Source organism: Amphiprion ocellaris, chromosome 18 (assembly GCF_022539595.1).
Source record: "Amphiprion ocellaris isolate individual 3 ecotype Okinawa chromosome 18, ASM2253959v1, whole genome shotgun sequence".
Classification (NCBI taxonomy): Eukaryota; Metazoa; Chordata; class Actinopteri; family Pomacentridae; genus Amphiprion; species Amphiprion ocellaris.
This window is the reverse complement of record NC_072783.1, coordinates 26,098,445-26,120,774: the sequence shown is the minus strand read 5'-3', so window position 1 is coordinate 26,120,774 and position 22,330 is coordinate 26,098,445. Positions and strand designations below refer to the sequence as shown.

The window sequence follows — 22,330 nt, the reverse complement described above, 5'->3', positions numbered from 1 at the left end:
GATTGACTGGGAGTATTTACTGAAATGAGACACTGAGGGCAGCAATTGGTGCTCGAAGTTACACAGTGAAACGCGATCAACTGAATGTAGTGAACATGTCTCAAGTGATTGTAGTATAAAGACATCTGTATCTGGAAGGTCCAGTCACTAATGAATCAGTACTACTGGATATAACTACACCATGAAGACTAAAGAAAATTCTAAGTGACTCTGTTAAACTATTATTGAAAAACATTAATCAGGGGAAGAAAATTTCCAAGTCTGATTTTTTTTCAATGACTGTATACGAAGGACTCGCTATCAATCATTTGGATCTGAAGAAGTCTCTTGAATGAGAAGTGCAACATTTTCAAGAACTGAAAAGAGAAGTCTACTTGCTTTCTACTGAAGTTTTTAGAATTACCATAATCAGAATAGCTAAGACAGACGGCCAGCTGTTTTCTTTGGGTTTATGAACTATCCTACATGTACTTTTAAGGTGTGTTAATGATTTTCCCCCACAGATTTCACTTGCTAGTAGAAAATACTGTAAACCTGAAACCTGGTGGTTTCATGTGACCTTTAAACAATGTTGTGTAATGAGAGGTAAATGTGGCAAGTACAACCAAAAAGGAAGCAAAGCAACATGGTAGGGTGAATACTTTATTCCGTGGCACCAGTATAAATCCAATACTGGACTTGATGGGATCAGACCAAGGAAAACAGTACAAGTTGTGTAAAAACAGTGAGGGAATTTTCACCTAAAAAAAGGGTGTTTAAAAACAAAAGGTAAGGGAATGGAGGCAGAAAACTTCCAGAATCTCCTAGCTGCAGCAGCAACCCAAGGGACAGTTTTATTCTTCTTTCTCTTTTGCTTTCAACCAAGATGTCGTGACAGTGCTGTTGTTACTCTTGCTGTGGGTACGAGAGAATTTCATGAGCAGTGCAACTGAGGACGTGCCCTTTTCCACGGTGATGTAATGATGCAGGGAAGAAGGTGGATAAGGTGTCCATGCTTAATAAGCATGATTAGCCACAAACAGAGACTCTCCACCAGCAGCGCTGGTTCCGGAGGTAATGTATTTGCCCTGGCAGGCCTGGCTGTTAGCCTGTAAGAGGAGAAAAGAACAGCATTAATGACTGCACTGTACAACACAGAAACAATCATTTTCATGCTAACAATCCAAACAGTTCTCTCACAAGATTAGAATTTGGAGTATTTCTGAAAGTAATGTTTATTTTTCCAGTCACACATACCAGAGCTCTCTTGATGAACTCATCCTGGCATGCCTTGCCATTCTCCTTCTTGCCACCCCAGGCTTTGAGGGCAGAGGCCTGCAGGGCACGGCCATATGAGAAGGTCAGGGCCCAGGGTCTGTGCAGAGGGCACTGGTTCATGGCGTTCAGGTTGACAGAGGCCTCCTCCTCACTCTGGCCACCAGACAGGAAGGTAATGCCTGTACAGGAAGAGCATGACAGTTGGGCAATGTGCACTTCTCCAAACATCCAATTTAACCTCTTTCAGAACATTCAATCAAGAATTCAATGTCTGTGGAAAAAAATAGCAAAAAATTATGTCTGTAGCATTTGCAGATTTGTTGATAAGAGGGTGCTGTGCGTATCCTGTTTACCAGGAACTGCAGGGGGCACGGTGCGGCGCAGGGCAGTAACAGTTGCCATGGCGATCTCCTGGTTGCTGTACTTGTGTGAGCAGGAGTGTCCGGCGGTAACCATGTTGGGTTTGAGCAGGGTGCCCTCCAGGTAGACGTGGTGGTCGGACAGGGCCTTGTAGACGGCGGCCAGGACCTTCTCGGTGATGTACTGGCAGCGCTTCAGGTCGTGGTCGCCATCGGGGAGAATCTCAGGCTCCACGATGGGGACGATGCCGTGCTGAAGGAGGGAAAAGCAGAAAAAGGACTGTGTTAGCAATACAACTGGTTAACAAAGTCAAACTCTCAATAAGGAGGCAAGAAATAAGAATGACTGCTGAAGCATATTGTATGTTAGATTATTATAAAAAATATATTTCCTTGCAGAAACATTTGGTTTCCTGTGTTGAGGTTTCCAATGAGGTTTCCAAATGACTAAAACACATATTTGTGTCACCCACCAGCCCATGCAGGAAATGGCATGACAGTATTAAATGCATGTCTAGCAGCAGTAAGGCTGCTGTTTACTAAGCAATGCTGTTTAAGCATTGGCAAACCTGTTGAAGAGTTTTGATCAGCATTTTAACTGCCATTTAACTATTGACGCAATCATAATGGCCACACAGGGTGTCAAAAGGGCACATTTTTCCACTGATAGCTTACATGCGTAGACCTGTCTTGCCTGCTTTTTCTAACATTGCTCATCAGCTGTTACTTCGGTGCTATTTTTGACACTGAATTATCTTTTGATGCTCAGGCGACTAAAGTAATGCAGATCTGCTCAGCCCAGACAGTTAACAAAGATAAGGTCCTTCTTTTCTTGTGCATACTGTGATAAAGGCCATCAGTGCTTTTATCTCTTCCAGACTTGACTGTTGCACAAAGCACTTTAGTCTGAAGCTGACACAAAACTCTGCTGCTGGGCTTTTAACACTTCCTAAGATAAGCGAATACTTTGCAGCAAACCCTGCTGCCCTTCACTGTCTACTTAACTTTAAGATCTATTTATTTTTGCTACTTTTTACAGCCTTGATTGATCTGGGTAACCCCCTATGAGCCTGATTGTATAAAATCCTAATGCTATAAATGCTTCCTAATTCTTGTTTTGTCGCTAAAGGTGATTTGGCTCTTGCTGTGCGGTCCCCTTGGTTGTGCAGATCTCAGTATCCTTTTATTAAGCTCTTCTTTAATATCTTCTTCTATATTAAGTTCTGGTTCTCGTAACTTTGAAAGGTGCAACATAGATAAAATTTCCTCGTAATATTGTCATTCCAGGATCTGTCTGTTGAGTCTTACCATCTGGCAGATGCTGGCATAGCGAGCCAGGACGTTGGCGTTCTCCAGGATGGCCAGCTTGGAGGGAGTAGTTGGGGTGATCTTCAGAACGCAACGCCACTTGGCGAAGTCAGCACCATCCTTCTTGTACTGGGCGCAGCGCTCATACAGTCCATCAAGACCTGTTGACAGGGAGAGGACATGCTGAGTGAGATAAGGTATTAAAAAGATGCTGATACTCCCTTTGCTTATACATCTTTTCTACGCTCACCCTGGGTGGTCGTCTCGCCGTTGGTTCCGGCCAGGGGGACAACACCTTTGTCGACCTTGATGCCTACCACCATGCCTCTTTCTTTGAGGTACTGTGGGAAGGGCTTGCCATCGTCGGTCTTCTGGTACATGGTCTCGTGGAAGAGGATGACGCCACCAATGCAAGGGTTGACGCGGTCGTCAGCGGTGAAGAGGAGCTGGCGGTACAGCCTCCTGTTCTCCTCAGTGTTCTCAGCATTGATGCTCTGGAAGCGCTTGGCAACGCTGCCTGGAAGTTATAAACACATTAGGTTGTATGAAAACACAGAGGATTTTTAACTGGACTGATGGATGTGCAGAAAAATTTTGCTCAAATTTACATTTAGACCAGAAACTGTGCTCTTAATTAGTAATTTTTTGAAAACTTCCTCTTCACAAATGCACACATGCCAGATGTGTTGTGGGTGTTAGAAACTGGTGGCAGTTCCAGTTTAACACAGTTGGGCACTTTCTTCCATCAGAGCGGTAAAAATTCAGTTGATTTTCTTGGAATTGCTTACCGGTGGACTCGTCTGCGGCGAGGATTCCCTTGCCGGGAGCGACGATCCTCTGAGCAATATCACTGAGCTCCTTCTTCTGCTCAGGAGTGAGGAAGGGGTATGAGTGAGGCATCCTGACTCTGCAGAAGAAGAGGAGGAAGAAAGAGACGCGAGTAAATAGCAAGACACACACCTGCAGTTTCATAGAATCCTGGGGGCAAAAGTTCAGTGGAATTGCAAAGCTGCATTTGAGGTTGTGGTTCTTCTTGTATGTGTGGGAAACTGTTTGGGGGAATGGAAAGTACAACATCATGCTGACAATGTAAAGGAAGTTGAGTCGACGAGTCTGACCACACAGCTGTAGATTTTCCTGTTTGTCTGTGATCTGTTGAAACATCGGACCAGCTGGTGGCCCGTGTGTGTGACCGCAGTTGTTGCTGCTATAACTGGCAGTAGCTTATGTGCAGGTGTTATACACTAGTCCCCAGGCACAATATATATGGTGACACTGGGGATCTAATGTCACTCTCATCTGCCCCACCCTCCCCGTGTCTGACCACCCTTGAAAAATTCTGACAAGCATGTGCGTGACCTATTCCGTTTTCTAACCTCTTATCCCTGACCTTTCCGTTCCCCCTCCATATTACACCTCCCACCCACCCCTGCCTGCTCTCCACCCCGTCTGTGTCTCCACTATCAATAGGTTGGACTAAATATATACAGTGTGCTGCTGCTGCACTGCACAAGGCAATGAATGCGCTGTGGCTCAGCGAGGAGGCATTACATAAAAGCAAAACGTGCAGCTTCAAACCCCCACTGTTCAGAAGCCATGACACGGCCTGCACTTTGCTTGCAGAGACAAGCAAGAGTCAGTCTCGACAAAGTTAGACAGTTTTAAATTAGAACTAGTGAGTCACTGGTGAGCACGCTGTCTGTGGAAACTTTGCATCACTTAAATGAGGGTGTAGCAACAACCTGTGATGCACTGAGGATTAGCTAAGCTGCTCAGTCATGAATATTAATGTTGGGTCTATGTCAAAATATTTAACACAGCAGAAGAATTGTCATGCAACGTCGGGACTAGCCTGCGAGTGAAGCAGTTTTTGACACTGTTCGGTTTACTGCATTAAGATGTTAGTAAGACTTAAACTACAGTTATCGTTAACCTACAGAGGTGTTTCTCTGGGTTAAATGTGATGCTCCTACCAAACTAGATAGTCTGATATACCTTCAGCTAGGCCCAGTAACCGCATATTTGTTAAAGCCTGATTGTCATCTCTAGTAGGTGTGAACAGTTTCATGCTTTACAGAAACAAAATATTCAGCAGGTTAGGTAGCAAACAAATCCAATTAAAGTAACTGGGTTATTTCATATTTCTTAATGACATTTTCTGTTCTTTTACCTTTGAGTTTGAGAGGAGAGCTGAGAGAGGGAAGGAGCAGATCCGGCCTTCGTCTGCGACACCCCTGCAGCCTGCTGGCCCTTGTATTTATCCTCCCATTGTGACCCCTCACATTTCAGCTGCCCAGCTATAAAAAGAACAGGACGCAACCAGAGATGGCTTGTGACATTCAGCAAGACTGGGGCTGGAGTAACATGTTGGAGAGAAGCCAGTAAAAGGGCAAAGAGTGTTTCAGTGAATGGCAGAAAACGCAACAGAGTGAGGGACAGTTAGGGGAGGATGCATAGGGGAAGTAAAGGTATAAGTCTTGCATAAGTAAATAAATAGATTAGTAGATGATATTATACATAGATGTTTACTGATGCAAGTGAATTAGCCTCACTTTGAAGTACCAATATCCTCTTTAAATAAATTTCTTCTTTCATGTACATCTGTGTACACTTCACACCCTTTTATGACTGCGTTCTGTAATAAAAAGTGTACACTAGTTTTAGCTCAGTTTAGCTTTAGCTCAGATTCAAATTTTCAGTCACACCCATGAAGAGCATCTCATCCCCCAGAAGTCAATTTAAAGGGTATGTGGAGCAAGATAACTTCGGTTTATGTGTAGTATGTGCCAATAGCACACACTCAAACAGGGGTTTGGAGAGCATGTGGCAACATTGCTAACCTGCCCTTAGAAATCCAAGCCAGACACGGCAACACAGTGTGCTGATCCTTGACCTTCTCGTGACCTTTCTCGATCATCTGTGCCTTGCAAGATGGGTTCAACCAGCGAGCTTGGCAAAGGTTACACGTGCACATAGTCTAGTTGTATAACACTTTGGGCCTGTTAAGGGTTCTCTCATTCAGACAAGAAATCAAAGATGTCAAATTTTGCATGGTGGAGGCAGTAAGAGCGTTGGGTTGTGCTGACAAAAAGTAGTTTTTATCTCCTCGGAGCAGAAGTTCAAAAAAAAGCTCACTTCCTGAGCAGAGGAGAACATACTAGCAGTAGAGCCACTTGGTTTATCACCTATCAGACAGGCAGAGTTCCTAAATATATTCATAGATATATATGTGTGTGTCCAAAAACAACAACAAAAAAGACTTCTGTGTCAAAATGAAAACAGATTAATTGAAAAATATGTCACTGAGTGCAGTCTGTGTCTCAAATAGTTGTAGTATAAAGACAAGATAATGTGGAAGGTTCAGTTATTTGTGCATTAATACTATTGGCTATCACTACACCACAAAGGCAAAAAAAACAACAACAAAAACACTCCAAGCAACTCTGTTAAAAGGTTTTTGAAAAGTAAAAGTGAGAGAATTGATTAAAGACAATTTCCAAGTTAATGAATATCCCTTAAATCTATCATTAAGAAATGGAAGAAGTACAGCACAATCCTGCCTAGAGTAGGCCATCCAGAAAAACTACGAGGTCATCAAGACACCTATGACTCCTCTAAGGATGTTTCAAGCTTCGGTGCCTGACATGGGAGAGACTGTGCACACATACAGCAACTGTTGCCTGTTCTTCACCAGTCCAAGCTTTATGGGAGGGTGGCAAAGAAAGAAACACAGCTGAAAAAAGCTCAGATCAAATGTCAGCTTTGACATAAAAGACACTTTTTCAGGAAATTCTAGTCAAAAAAGACAAATTAATTTGGCCATTATTAAATGTAAAAAAGCACTAAAACCAACAACTTCACTTTCCAACAGCACAATATAAACTGTAACACACAGTTTTTGTCTCAAATAGCAAAAGGCAAGTAAGGTTTTTTTTTTGTTTTTTTTTAAATGAAGCAAACTATTCCTAGTGTTCACATTGTAATTATACTAGATATCTATCCACTTAGCTGAAATGCTCCTCTGTTTGTTTATTTAGACACATAGCAACATAATACAGAAAGAAAACTTGAATAGAACATATTCAGTGTTATTTCGGTAACGCTAGACATGAAGTGGCCACATGTTGAATCCAATGCTATTCTACCAAGTCAGACAGGCTGCCACTTACAAAACTGGCACATTATCTAATGTTGTGACAAAGAGATGGAATGATGCAGTGTTGAGGAAGTCAAGAAAAGGAGAAATGAAACTATTTATTTTAAGCATTTTTTTTAATCATGAGGAAGCTTAGAAGAGCTGATAATTCAGATTTCACAACAAAAATATTCACTTCCTATTTCGCCCACCAGTCTGGGAAGAAGACAAACTTCCAGGAAACTATTTTTATCAGCATTCCCATCAGTAAATATATCTTATATTGTATTGTCGGTAAGTCTTTTTGTTGCAAGGAATACTATCTAGAGTTTGACTCACCGTCTTAAAACCTGCTTCCTTTTACTCAACACAGAATTTATCTCTGCATGTGTCAGCAAGAGATCAAGTTAGAGATAAAGTTTTGTTTTCTGTCGTTATTTTTCACATACTCTCATCTGGTTAGCCTGAAATGAACTAAGACATTGTGTACTTCTGCTAATTAAATAACAATTCACATCTGTCCTTTTTAAGTTTCTTAAAGCACCTGAGCAAAACTAAACAACACCAATGGTTTGTGCAATCAAGTGGCAACAGAGAGTGTGCTGATTAAAACAGCCGTATTTTAATCCCTCCTCTAACCGACTGCCTTGACTCTGAGCTGCCACTGAATGATTTCTGCATTCTGCTGTCAACATCTGCCTTTTGACACTTGCAGAAGTGGGAGTAGTTTAGTTACTTCACATAGTTTCTAAATGCATTTGTTGGAGCTTCGAGGGCGCATCATACTTTAATTCATAGGAGTAACACAATGGACTGGATAATTACTGCCACACTGATCCTGTCAGGTAAGACAGTGAGTTTGTACCTTGCTTTGATAATATGATGTTATTTACATTTTTGGCAGCTGTTTCTTTTACAGTCTTAAAGCATTGTTATTTGTGGCATTTAAACAAAAACATCAGGGCTAATAGATTAATGACCACAATATTAATAATACAAATTAATAAAACATTTTGAGATCATTTTCTTCTGTAAATCAAACTGCCTGCCTAAAGAAGTGACCAGCTTAATAAGTCTTGACTGTGAAAACATCTTTACTCTACAGTCCTCTGGGATTTTTAATGAGATTATTTAAATGCTTTGAGTGAAAATGTGCTTCAGAAACAACAACTAAACTAAATACTTGAACCTGGACACATAACCATCTGTGCAATTGAGCCTAAATTGCTACCCACTCGTGTGGTGAAGGGCTGCAGGAGAGTGGAGGTTTTGTCTTCATTATAACTTTTTGAACGTTATAATTAATACTACCACTTAAAAGTCCCACTTACACTACCTTTATAGCTTCCTTTTATGTATTTGGTGGCTTAATTTTCTTCCAGATCTACCTAATGACTTGCTACACATCTAAGACTGCGTTAAAATACATGAGAAATGTTTGACAAAAACTAAATAACTGGAGGGAGATCTGTGAGAGTATTTTCTGTAACTGCTGTTGAAGCCCTAAAAGCCACAGTGACTAAACTGAAACTGCACTGGTGAAAAAAAAAGATGAACCTGTGAGTCTCTCATAGTATCATTTCATATTTTTTGTCTATGATAACAAAACTATCACATAACAGCATTTCACTTACTTAAATGTACAGGAAACCAAAGTGTCAAATAATAACACTTTGTTGTAATTCGTATAATTTTAGTCAGTGTCAGGAAATAAGATAAGACAAATTTTCATTTATTCTGAAGGAAATTCTTGTACAGAATAACAATACAGAATAATTGCACAGAAGAATGATCTTTTACCTGCTGTTGTTAAAAAAAAAAAAAAAGAGTATATTTTCTTTAGTATTTTGCTTCTGCCAAATCCAGGAAATACAACAGAGACCAACAAGCACAGAAAGGCTGAATACAGAACGGAACCTTGAGAATGTGTTTTTTCAGCCGCAATGAGCCGCTGTGTTCAGAATTTGAACATTTCTGACTTTGGTGCTCCCTGGTGGTGCCTATCAAAGGCATGTGGCAGACCACAGTTCACAGTGCAACAGTCTAGAATGAAAGCAACATATAAGCTGAAAAAACGCACACGGTTATAACAAAGGTGCTGCAAACGCAAAATCATCACACACTAAGTGACTTTAAACAAGACAAATAACTCTCCTTCCTCAGTGTTTCAAGTTGCACTTTGTTACAATATTGATCCTGCGGCTTGGAAGACCCTGAGGAACCCTGCTGCAGGTTTTGGCTACCAGGTGGTGCAAAGACAATCAGAGTAAGTGACAGTGTGCGTTGTTGTGTTGAAAGTGGGTTTAAAACTACACGACATCTATCTGCTACGTAAGCTTTTTTTTCCCTCAGCTTTTATCTCTGTGATGTCTACACATGACAGGACCTCTAAACTGGAACATATGGGGTTTATTTCTCTGCACTGTGCTGACCAGATATGTTTTTTGTTCTGGTTTCATTTCCTCAGTTTGCTCATAAGCGCCCCACTTGCACAGTATTCAGAAAATGGAAGGGGCCAAATATATAGCTGCACCAACGATAACTGCCGAAACATAGGTAGGAAAGCGTTCATTTCTAAATATCTTCATATGATCTCCTAAGACAGTAAAGATGGTAAAAATTTAAAAAAGTATTTTCTAGGAGTTCATTAACAAATCTTGGGACTCGACCTTGTATGGCTCAGGTGATAGATACTCATATATCTCAGAAAAACACTAGTTTTGACACTTAAAAATGATCCTGACTTGCAGTTAAATGAGATTGCTACTGCTGAAGCTTCTTTTATTTTTACGTTTTTAGGGCTGAATTGTGTTTTATGTTCAGTCCTGTTAAAAGTATTTGGGAATTTAAATCATCATGCTGCTAACATTTGGAAAGTGTTTTACTTCTGGTGGTTTGTAGTAATCACTGTTCTCTTGCTGCCCTGAAGTGTTTTCATGAATGTTTTAACAAGACTTTAATGCTTTAGTTGCAGGGCCAAATGCTGCAGTCAATATGTCCCTCGGTTTGACAATGAAAAGTGATCCTGCCACACAAGACACTATAGTGAGTTGGTGAACTGCAGATATCAACATCAGTGCAGACATCATATGGGTCAATATATAACTGAGGGTCTTTTGAAGTCCATGGGATATATCTTGCATACATTTTTATTAAAAGTAAAAAAATAAATAAATGTTTTTTATGTTCATTATGATCATGTCTGTACAAATTCCATAATTATTTATTATGGAAACAATCACTTAATAAAAAATGATTGGATATCACTAAAATGTCAACTAAATAACCTTCCAAATTTAATAACAACCAACCTCTAATTAGATAAACAATCATAAAATGAGCTTATTCAAAAATAATTTTGATTGTATTCTTTTCATTAAGTTGAGATCGTCATGACAGATATTTCTTTTTCAACAATATATCAAATTATATATGGAAAATAAGAAATTGTATCTTTCTGAGAAATCACTTTCAACTAAGTTACCTGTTACAAAAACACCTCTCATGAAATGTGTTACTTCCAGATCACATGACCTGTTCCACATGATGTCATTTCCTCCTGGAGAAAAGACTTTAAAGACTCCAAGGCTTTCTGAGTTATTTAATATAAAGTAGTGAGTGAGTCAAGTGTGGATTTATCGCATGTCAACAGGTTTACTACAATATTGTCAGGAAAATTCTTCAGTGGAGTCCTGACTTCTCCAAATTAATGCTCAGAGTCGTCTCTCAAGTCAAAGCAAAGTTTTACTTGCCAAGGAATCACTTGAACAGAGCAGAGTCTGAATGAGTGACTGGCAATAGGTGGAAATAGTTTAGTTTTTAAGCAGGCATTTAAACAAGTTACATTGGTATTATCAGTTTCTGAGCAGCCAGTTTCAACCGGCTGCTTGCAGGATCAACTTGTTATATTTTCATAGTCAAAGTTAAATCATGGAAATTTACTGGGTACACTGGGTTATATGAGTTCCCAGTCACAGTTATACAGTAGATTGAAATCATAAAGAGCATTTAATCATAACATCATTATAATGTCATAATGAATATCTTTATAAATAACTTTCAATTTCAATTTTATTCAATTGTATATATTTTAGAAGAATCTTTCTGTAAAAATGCCATGTGGTGTTTGGTTCTAGGCGTCCATGTTGATTTTAGGCCTGAAAACAGCAAAAATGTCAACTATGATACAAAAAGTCCTGCAATTATATAATGACCCATATACAAATCTGTTATCCTGTTTGCAGCGGTGAAAACCCAATTTTTGCATCTTGAAAATGTTGAAGGGACAGAAAATAATGAACCTCTTAGTCAGAATTAAACCTTTGTTTGTTTTCAGGCATGTGGCCCAACCATCCCTAAGGACTGCAAAAGTATCACCATGTATAACGGTGTCTGCTTTCAGATATCCAGCCAGAACAGATTTGGGTCTCCTATGCCTTCTTCTCTTGAAGGTAACTGTTTGTTGAGTTTGTACAAAACATTCATATGTCATTACACACACACACACGCACACACACACACACACACACACACACACACACACACACACATGCACACATGCACATCATTAGATCCTTGGATCTGTCAGTTTGTTGAAAAGCACTGAATCCATTTGTTGCATGGTGTGATTAATTGATAAAACTCATTTCTGACTCATCGCTTTGACAGAGTGCAGAACAAAAGCAGACATTGCCTTCCTTTTGGATGGTTCAGGCAGCGTTTCTGCAGAAGATTTTCAAACAATGAAGGATTTTGTGAAAAAACTGGTCCGGTCATTTCTGTCAGGAGACACGCAGGTGAAACTACAGCACATTTGTAAAATAACGCCACAATTTCAATGTATTTTACCTCAAAAAGACAAAAGGAAATTTGTTAAATGTTTGTGATCATTTTTCTTTCCTTTCTTTCAGTTTTCAATTTCCCAGTTCTCCAGTGGACCTGAGGTCCATTATTACTTTGATAATTTTTTCTCAAATAGAAATTGGGAGGACAACATTGATATGATATTTCAACACAGGGAAACAACTTACACAGCTAAGGCCATTGAATATGTCGTGTAAGTGCTGCCATGATATTACTAATGAGCTAAATCACTGACATTGTAATTGTCATGCTGATTTTCTATCTGGACACTCCGTCTTTAATTTACAATGAATTTGAGCACACTATACACTGCGTGAAGTGGATGAGAAAACCCCAAACAAGGTCTGATGTAAAAGTGGCTCAATTTGTAAAATTATACTTGTATTACTGAGATAAATTGCTCAGATTTTCAGAAACACAAGCTGCAAACATCCAGCGCAGTACAAACATTTCTGCGATATTGATAGATAATACAATAAAAACATCTTTAAATATTATAGAATCAATCATGCAGTTAACCTTGTAAGGTGAAAAAATATACTGTGAAAGAAAGTTGCACTGAAATTCAATTTTTCATTTGACAGCAATACGGTTTTTGTACCACAAAGAGGTTCCAGATCAAACGTGAAGAAGATCTTGATCGTCATCACTGATGGAGCATCTCATGACCGGAACAGATTGCCAATTGCAGCACGATTAGCTGAAAGGAAAAAAATAGTTCGATTTGCTATTGGGGTGAGTAGTCTGGTTTTATGTATAAGGTAGTTTTATACTGGCATTGCATTTCTGCCAGTTTTGAGACTGCAGGGTCACATGATACTGTCCGAAGGTCAAATCTCTAAGTTCTATTTTAAAAATCTCAATCCAAATGTAAGCCTGTTTTTCTACTACAAAAGTTGATGTGTATAAACCCTTTTACAGCATCACGTTAGTCTGTACATGTGAATAAGCTCAGTAATATATTACATTACATTCACATTACGTGAACAGAGTCTGTACAACATGCTTTTTTCAATGACCTTAGGTGGGGAGCGCATTTCATGATCCGAATGCAAGAAATGAACTGGACACCATTGCATCTTCTCCCACGGCAAAACACGTGTTTCAAGTGGAAAGTTTTGACGCCCTCGAAATAATAAGACAGACTTTGCAGGACAGCATCTTCGCTATCGAAGGTACAAATGCAAACTTCATTGCTGTTGAAATTCCTGTTAATGTCAATCAGAAAACAATAGTTTCAACTCTACAGTCTAAACATGAACTTGCAAATTGTGATTCTTTTATTGCGTCTCCCTCTAAATCCTCATTTACTTTGCTGTTACAGGATCGCAAAGCGGTGGAGAATCACTGAAAATGGAAATGTCTCAAGAGGGATTCAGTGCAACTTATGTCCCAGGGGTAACAAAAAAACTCTGGAAACTCAATGGGCTATGTACAGTATTGTATTCTTAGGAAAACAGACTCATGATCTCATAATCAGACGTGAAAACGGAGCTTTTTATTTGCCTGAGGTTTTGCACCAAACAAATAGATTTTGCACTTCTGTCTATTTTGCAGGGGATTCAGATGGCTATTGTTGGTGCAAACCAGTGGAAGGGAGGCTACACGCAATATTCAAGAGCAGGCAACAGAATTAACTCATTTGAGCCTGAATCTATGAAGCCTGACAGTTATCTCGGTAAGAATATTACAGCAAGAACAAACCAGCATTTACATGTGTGATTATGTATATTTAATTCAATTTAGTCAGTTCAATTCATCCATTATCTATACACCGCTTCATTCTCACTAGGGTCACGGGGGGGCTGGAGTCTATCCCAGCTGACTTAGGGTGAAGGCAGGGGACACCTGGACAGATCGGCAGTCTATCATAGAGCTACATATGCAGACAAACAATCACACTCGCATTTACACCTACAGACAATCTAGGATCACCAATTCACCTCAGCATGTTTTAGGACTGTGAGAGGAAGCCGGAGAACCCGGACAAAACCCACACATGCACAGGGAGAACATGCAAACTCCATGCAGAAAGATCCCAGGAAGGCTAGAACGCGAACCAGGGATCTTGTAGCTGCAAGGTGAAAGTGTTAATCACCAACCCACTGTGCAGCCCCAGTTCAGTTCAGCTCAGTATAATTCATTTCATTCCGTTTAATGCAGTTCAGTTAAATTAATTCAGCTCAATTCAGTCTGTTTTAGTTCATTTCAGTTCAATTAATTCAGTTAATTAATTCCATTCATTTCAGCTCAGCTCAGTTCAATTCAATTTATACATCACCAATTCAGAACGCATGTCATCTCCAGACACTTGGTATTTCTACAGCTCTAGTGCAACACTTCATCCAAGTTTTGAAAAACACATTAATCATTTTGGAAAAGTGGAAAAATGCCAAGGCGGAATAGGGAGTTTGAAACACCACGACGGTCTGTATTTTTTAAACATAAAATATTCCATTTCCCTTCTCCAAAATACACTGGAATAGGGGTGCCCCAGCAACTCAACAGGTTGAGCAGCTCCTTTCCCTATTCTTCTCCCCACTTTCCTGTCTCTCTCTCACTGCTGTCCTGTCAATAAAGCCGAAAAAGGCCCCCCTAAAAAAACCCTAAAAAAATACACACATACACTGGAATAGTAAATCAGTCATCACAGTTGGATTTAGTTGACACAAGCAGAATTCTAAAACAATTTAGATTGAGAAACTGCAATAGCTTATAAATATGTTTAGGGAACAACAATGTAAAGGCATGCAGTGGACACAAGGCAATAGAATTTAGGATTCTTTATGGAACATTTGGTTGTTCCCTACAGAGATAATTATTTTTAAAAATTAAATAACACTAAAAAACATTGGCAAAACAAACACACAACCTGTCTACATTGGCTAAACTTTTGTATATTGTAATATTTTTTCTCTTCTGCCTCGACCTCTTAACTGTTAAACTGTAGGTTACTCCATGGCAGCTGTTAAAACCAGGGACGGCCTCCTGACAGTTGTTGGTGCTCCGAGATACGAGCACAGAGGAATTGCAGTGGTTGTTTACAGAGAAAGCTTACGCCAGAAGATTGATCCCTATCCATGGCAGGTACGTACAACGCAGACAGATGGTTCTGAGGGACAACTTTAATCACATTACAATTAGTTTCTTCAATTAAACCATCCTGCCTATGTTTATCTTTTCAATGCTGATTTGTTGCTTACACAGTTTCAGAGCGGTGAATATTTTGGGGCCGAAGTTTGTGCCATGGATCTGAATTCTGACGGCTACTCTGACCTAGTCCTCATATCTGCCCCAATGTACAAGGAACCCAACAGAGAGGGAAGAGTTTATGTTTGCACAGTACCGGTAGCTCGTTTGGTAAATGGCAGTTATATCTAGTGAAACTAAATGCACCTATCTGGTTTTTGTCTACTTTTCATTGAGCTTGACGCATTCAATTTCATTCCTGTATTTTCACCAGAAAGTCGAGTGTCAGTTTGATGCTCCATTATTCCTAAGAGGAGATGAATCTGACAAAGGAAGGTTTGGGTCTTCTCTCGCTGTGCTACCTGATCTGAACACAGATGGATTCAGTGACTTGGCAGTTGGAGCACCTTTGGAGAACGAAGGTCAAGGCAGCATCTACATATTTCACGGTGAAGGAGGATTAAGAATCAATCCTGCTTATTCACAGGTGAGCAACTTTCAGGAACTCACAGACAAGACTGAACACCGTCAGCTGTGTAAAGTCTCATGTTTTTGCACGAGAGCTATGCAGCTTGCAAAATGATTATATAAAATATCATATTTCCATTTACGCAGAGAATAGCTGCCTCTGAAGTCCAGTCAGGACTGAAGTTCTTCGGCAGGTCGATCAGTCAGTTGTCTTTCGACCGGAGTGGTGACCGACTGCCTGACTTAGCGGTGGGTTCAATGGGCACAGTTGTCTTACTCAGGTGAGATATGATGAAATGCATTACTGTTGCCTACTGTAATCCTGCAATTTTTGTTCATTTGTAAACTTGCTGTATTTACATAGAACCATATGGTTTTTTTTAAATATAGCTCTGCAGTGTATACAGTCCAAAAAAAAGCTTCAACAAGTATGTAGTTAGTGGTGGTCGCTAATTCATGGATTCCATTAGGTAGTCAGAAAGGTGTCAGTTTGTTATTCTGTTGGATTATTAACCCCAGAATCAATGCTTGCTGACATGTATCTTCCTACTACATCCTTTCTCAGGTCAAGGCCTATTGTACTGGTAGAAGCTGAGGTGGCATTCAACCCAACCCAGATCCCCACTCAGAATCCAGACTGCACACAGCCTCTGAACGGTGAAGCTACAATCTGCTTCACCATGACCAGATTCTCTACAGTAGACACAGGTTCCTCATTCTCCTCACCTGTTCTTCCATTTAAATTCAGTGAACATTTGTAACAGTTTCCTGAAACTCTAACCTATTTCAGCTCAAGCAAGGATTGAGTTTATTTTCACGCTGGACGCCACTCGCAAGCCGCCAAATAACCGAGCGTACATCAGCGACAAACAACAAACAGAGGCCAGATCCCTTACTGTTGACTTAAGGTCGCAAAAGTGCACCCTTGTGAACTTCCTCATTGAGGTAAAAACCCAATCACACCAGCAAGACTTAGTACAATTAACAAAAGTTCACTTGGCCAATAAAACATGTCTGACTCCTATTTTGTTTTTAAGAGTCCTCTAACTGTGAATACAAACTAACCCCCTTGAACCTTAAGAAATGCTCTTTAATAATAATGCCCCCTGCTTGCAGGCTTGTCCAGAAGATGCTCTCAATGAACTTTCCAATGAGGTCAGATTCACATTTGATGGTTTGCCCTCTAACACAAATCTCAGACCAAGTCTTGCTCAGCAGGCTCAAACAACAACCTTTCATCCTGTAAGTAACCTTCAGAGACACCTGGCGACCTGAACAGCAAAGCCTTGTCTTTATGAATTGATTCCATGGCTGGCACATGATCGAATATTGTGTATGTATGCTACGCTATGCTATGCTATGACATCTCCAGAAGTCATCCTGTAACTCAACTATTGTTCAAATGTGATTTCACTTAGACTTTCTGAACAAATACATTTTGTTTCACATTGTCTTCCACAGATTGGGTTTGAGATCAACTGCGGCATGGATGACAAATGTGTAGATAACCTGAAAGTGGATTTCAACTTCTCCAGGTGAGGTCAAGTTACAAAAGTGAAGCTTTGAATGTGTGGATGCATTTTACTTTTCAAAATCAACAAACTATGTTATTTGCTCAGTCTTTCTCAGTGTGTAAGATACTACAGTGGAAGAGATTTAATATATAGTGTGAGAAACTCTTACTTGCTGGACTGATACCCAAAACCCAAACTCTCCTGTGCTTTGTGTTTAACCCTGTTAGTGGTGTGGCTCTATGGATCACATCCTCGGTCCAGCACTTTGGTCCAGACTAAAATAGTGGACTACTGTTTCATGGATTACCAGAGAATTTAGTGCACACAATCCTGGTTTCCAATGGATGAAATACAAAGATTTACTCTGAGATCATCCCCTTTGATGCCAATTTATGGTTCTAGTTGCTGCTTTACTTCTTCAGCTACGTATCTGATAAATCGCACTGACATTCAGTAAATACATTGGTGTTCCTTCAGGGTGAATTGTCTGGTTATGTCTTAAATGTGCAGTATATAGGATTTAGTGGCCTCTAGCAGTGAGGTTTTATATTGCAACAAGTTGAACAACTCTTACATCGCCCTTCCCTTCCCAGCCTTTCAGAGAGCCTACTGTGGCCACTTCAAATATAAAAGGGTATCTATCATCAGTTTTGCCAACATGGTGGACTCCATTTAACCCTGTAGATATAAAGGGCAAATTCTAAAGTAACCAAAGAATAATTTGTTGGGGAAATTTGACAAAAGCTAAATTCAGACAGAACAAGTGCCCATTAGAGTAATTTGGTGCAATGAATTCTTGCTTCCCAAAGAAAAGAACCAATGATAAAAAGATAAATAAAATTTCAACTCACATGGAGGTTTGTCTTTCATACAGCTTCCAGCTGAGGGGAAACGAGTTGAGGTCTAGTCTCTTATGGTTTTCCACAATTCTATAGTTTCATTTTGGAGGCTCTTTAATCCAAAGCAAATTACACCTGAGAGTAGATACAACACAAGCAAGAATCTAGTCAGGAGAAAGCAACCTGGATAAGTGGCATGAAACAAGGTTTTGTCAAACCCCTCCACTAACAAGACTCTCCTTGCCCTAAACATCATTAATTTATATACAGTTAATATATTAAATAAGCAAAGTAAATAGTGTTAGCAGAAAAATATATTAAAACCCAGCAAAAGATAGAAATCTCCATTGTGCTACTATTTTCAGGTGATTACATTACCAATTACAACCAATATATCCCCATAAATACTGCACACTGGACTTTTACTTTTTCATGCAGCATCATCAGCAGGGCAATTTTATTTGTAATTTTTTGTTGGTCTGCAACCAATACCTGTAAAACTGATGACAGCCTCCATGGTTCTTTGCATTTTTTGCTATTATAAAATGTTGGCATGCTAACTTAAGCTAGTGACCACAGTCAATATACTGACCTCTTATCAGCTTGTTAGCATTTCCACTGTGACCATGTCAGAGTTCATTTCAAAGTAATCTTGTATCACATTGTCTGTGGCGTCAACCTTCATTCTTGTCCTTCCTCATAATCTGTCAGCGCCTTAGAGGTTAAAGTGGGCATTGATGAGCTCTTGAATGTCACAGTCTCAGTGGAGAACCGTGGAGAAAACTCCTACAACAGCCTGGTTACGCTCACATACCCGGCTGGGATCTCTTACAGGAAGTTCACAATACTTCAGGTAAGACATCAGGATCAAATCTGTTATAGTTAATCTGTGCTCTCCAAAACCACACAGCAGTAATTTATCATGTTTTTTTTTTAATAAAGGGAAGAATTGAGTGCAGATCCTTGGACAGTGAGGATGGTTTAGTGGTTGGAAAGACAGACTGCACCGTTGACAAGCCTATTTTCAAGAGCAACACTAAGGTTTGTTGGTTGTTTGTCTCCTTGCTGCTGCACAGACCACTAAGTCAAACAGGAGACAGTCTGATTGCTCTCACTCATTTCATTTTCTTTAGGCTTTATTCGTTGTCTCCTATGGGATTGAAACCAACAGTCAACTTGATGAAAGAATCTACATCACTGCCAACGCCAGCAGGTACTGTTCATCTGCTACAGGCACGCCTCATTTGTGCAACAGATCTATTATGACATATATGATTATTTTCACTTTCTTCTTTCAGTGGAAATAAGGAGCATGACCGTAAAAGTGAACTCTACAAAAAGAGAAGGATTAATGTGAAATACAGCATATTTGTTACGATCGAAAGGTTTGTGTGATCCTAGCTGAAGCAAAAGAAACCATATAAAAAAGTAATAGTCATCTGTAGTATATAGTGATAAATAGTATATAATAGTAATAAAGTGCCATTTCCTTACATCTAATAAATGTTCGAAATGTCTGCTTAGCTCCCTCAGCTACAACAATTTCAGCTTTGGAAAGAATGATTTGCAGAAGCCAGTCCTGCAGCCAATTAAGGTAACATTTTACTTCATGTAATAATAGTATTAATGCTGAGCTACCTTGATTCAGACTTGATCTCAATGTTTAATTATCTTTTCTCCTTTTTCTTAGGTTACAAATGACATCAGGGCGCTGAATTTCACTGTGGTGATCAGGGTTCCAGTTAAGCTCAATGGTAAAGACATTTGGGCGGATTTGAACAGCTTGCAGGTAATATATGTTGCTGATCCCATAAACGTCTAGATTGAATGAGTCAAACTGACAAAAATGGGCTCATTCTCAGATTCCAGATTGCGACAGAGAAAAAAATGATGAAGAACCTGTTGTCCGAGACTTTGTTGCTCAGATACAGAAAACTAAGGTGGTGGTAAGTATGCCTCTACAATTTATCTGTTGAAATTTAACCTAATTTTACATTTAGAAATTACACTATGGCTTTCTTTGAATTCCGTTTTCTCCATTCCCCCACAGGACTGCTCTGTAGCCAGGTGTAGAGTGTTCAAGTGCACTAGATTCATGGGAAGACTGGATACTAAGACATACACAATCTCTGCCAACATTAGTTCAGGATGGATTGAGCAGGTAATTGTGCTGCATTGAGACATGGTCTGAAATTTTCTAAGGCAATCATTTTCTTGTCACATCTAACAACACAAAAAAAAAATCTAATTAAAAGGCTCACACAACCGTTTTTTTATTCTCAGATTGGACTTGAATCTGCAAAATTCCTGCTGACCAGCACAGCCAGTCTGGAGTACGACACAAACCAGTACATCTTCTTTTCAACAGGGTCTAATAACAATCCACCTGTTCGCAAAGTGAGTACACACTGGACTCTCTAATTAATTTGTGTTATAAAAGAGCTTCAGTTTCATCCACATCCTGTGACCTTCTCTCTCAGATTGAGACAGAGGTCGAGGTGTATCCTGAACCAGATTTCACCAAAGAGATTGTTGGAGGCTCCCTGGGAGGATTGGCTTTCCTGGCTATACTCACTGCTGGCTTGTATAAGGTGGGGCAACGTTCGTACACTTTTTCAGTTCATTAGACAGGGAAGGATAGCTCTATGGCAAAATATATATTAGCAGTGACTTTTCATTTTCAAATACGTAATGAACAGTTTTTGTCATATCTGCTTTGGTTCCTTTCATTTCTGTATGATGTGACTCTGATTTCAGCAGTTTTAAGTAATATATATACTTTTTCTATTCTCTCAGGCTGGATTTTTCAAGAGTAAATACCAAGACATGATTAAAGAAAATGCAGAAGATGGAGCGGATCCAGGGACTGACGGACAGGCACCAGAATAAAAACCAAAAAAAACTGTTGATATCTCACAGATGTCAGCTTTTTTTAGATCCGTTATACCAGCTGGCTGGTGCTGACATCAAAGCAAAGCCAGCCACACATCTCTGGTGGCACTGTTATCTCTCATTGGTTATTTTGTACCAGTGTTGAGGGTTTTTCATCTGAAATGAACATCTTGACATTTATAGGAGTGAACATAGTTCTGTGCTACCAGTTTTGATTTGTTGTCCTAAAATACAGCTTGTTTGCATGTGAAATCCCTCCCTCGCATAGTCATTCATTATTATCTGGAACAGAGGTTCCCAACCTGGGGGTCACAAATGAACTTTAGGTATCAATGTTATTTTCCTTTTTAGGGCGTACTTGAAATACAGAGTGAATACTTCAAAGTTTTAGCTTTCAAGAGCTTAAAAAATATTCAAATAAAATAGTGTGAGCAGAGAAAAAACAGTTGCCAATCAACTGCTCCCATCATTGGTTCACAATACAACAAAAGGTTGGGAATCCCTCTTTTATAGAATAGACATTCAGTAATTTGCTTTGTAGTAAGCTGTAAAGAGAATTTCATGAATTATATTGAGCATAAAGTTTGCACTCTGCACATGTAGTGCACATCTGCAATGTTTTTGAATTCAGCCTAAGTGACCAGACAGGTGTTGTAATGTGGTAGGAGCTTTAGAATGTATATTTTATAAACCATCTTTTGCTGGTTGACAGTGATACATTTCTGAATTTCTGTTTACACAAACGTTGCATTAATTTTTAGAAATTCCATCAAACAATTAAATGTACCATAGAAGAAATTCTGTACAGTATGATCTGTTATATTCTAGTTTTTATCACATCATGTACTGTAAAGATTTTAAAAATGCTTAAAGTTGCTAACTTGCTAAAAAAAAAAAAAAAGCTATATTACTACTGTTGACAATGTGAACTGCCTTGTTAAGAAATAAATTATGAAATGTGTAATTCATTTCATGCTTCATCAATATTTATTATGTAAGTGAATAAAATGACATTGTATGTGAACATATACCCTAATAAATGACAGTAGGAGGCAGCAAGGCAAAAAAGGCACAATATGAGTATAATGAGATGTGACAGAACAAATAATATAAATGCTGTCCTTAATTTAACGATATTCAATAAAACAGATTCAAATAAAAACGTTTTCCTGTATAGTTTATAGAAAAGTATGACATCACTAAAACATACTATTTATAGTTATGAAAATGTAAACTTCATTGGAAGTGCCTCATATGAAGATGCTCTTTAGTTTGACCTGAGTGTTGTAAGTGCATTTAATTGCAATTTCACTGCAATATGAGACTATTTCAAGCAGCTCAAAGCAACAGGAACATCAAGGTAATGGGGACAGTGAAAGACAGGAATAACGAAATGGAGAAACCTGGGGAATTTCCTGCTACAGTTTCAGGGGAGGGGATGTCGCCAACCGTCTCCTTTACCACTGAAGCAAATTTTGAAGCTTTTTCAAAGACCTGGACATCTGC

The 22,330-nt window shown here is 39.3% G+C and overlaps 2 protein-coding genes across 2 annotated transcripts in view; one reads left to right on the top strand and one right to left on the bottom strand.

The window, feature by feature from the left end:
* Positions 1–629: 629 nt before the first annotated feature.
* Positions 630–22,330, bottom strand: part of aldoab (aldolase a, fructose-bisphosphate, b) — a 29,476-nt gene continuing 7,775 nt past the window's right edge. The window contains exons 19-25 of the mRNA XM_035957064.2: positions 5,095–5,221; positions 3,713–3,831; positions 3,175–3,441; positions 2,925–3,085; positions 1,611–1,869; positions 1,237–1,436; positions 630–1,088 (exon numbers count right to left, since the gene is read on the bottom strand). Coding sequence (XP_035812957.2) covers positions 996–1,088; positions 1,237–1,436; positions 1,611–1,869; positions 2,925–3,085; positions 3,175–3,441; positions 3,713–3,831; positions 5,095–5,221 — 1,226 coding nt within the window. The 3' untranslated portion in view covers positions 630–995. The remainder of the gene's footprint in view (positions 1,089–1,236; positions 1,437–1,610; positions 1,870–2,924; positions 3,086–3,174; positions 3,442–3,712; positions 3,832–5,094; positions 5,222–22,330) is intronic.
* On the top strand, positions 7,734–21,792 carry LOC111581578 (integrin alpha-X-like). Its single transcript, XM_023289804.3, has 30 exons — positions 7,734–7,904; positions 9,223–9,325; positions 9,527–9,615; positions 10,028–10,104; positions 11,396–11,510; positions 11,728–11,855; positions 11,970–12,115; positions 12,507–12,657; positions 12,947–13,097; positions 13,247–13,320; positions 13,480–13,600; positions 14,873–15,009; positions 15,130–15,282; positions 15,386–15,598; positions 15,727–15,860; positions 16,145–16,287; positions 16,370–16,524; positions 16,696–16,821; positions 17,041–17,114; positions 18,644–18,785; positions 18,875–18,973; positions 19,066–19,145; positions 19,231–19,317; positions 19,457–19,526; positions 19,623–19,721; positions 19,795–19,878; positions 19,983–20,093; positions 20,216–20,329; positions 20,413–20,523; positions 20,729–21,792. Exons 1-30 carry the CDS (start codon positions 7,868–7,870, stop codon positions 20,819–20,821), a joined length of 3,417 nt encoding a protein of 1,138 aa, XP_023145572.2. The 5' UTR covers positions 7,734–7,867; the 3' UTR covers positions 20,822–21,792.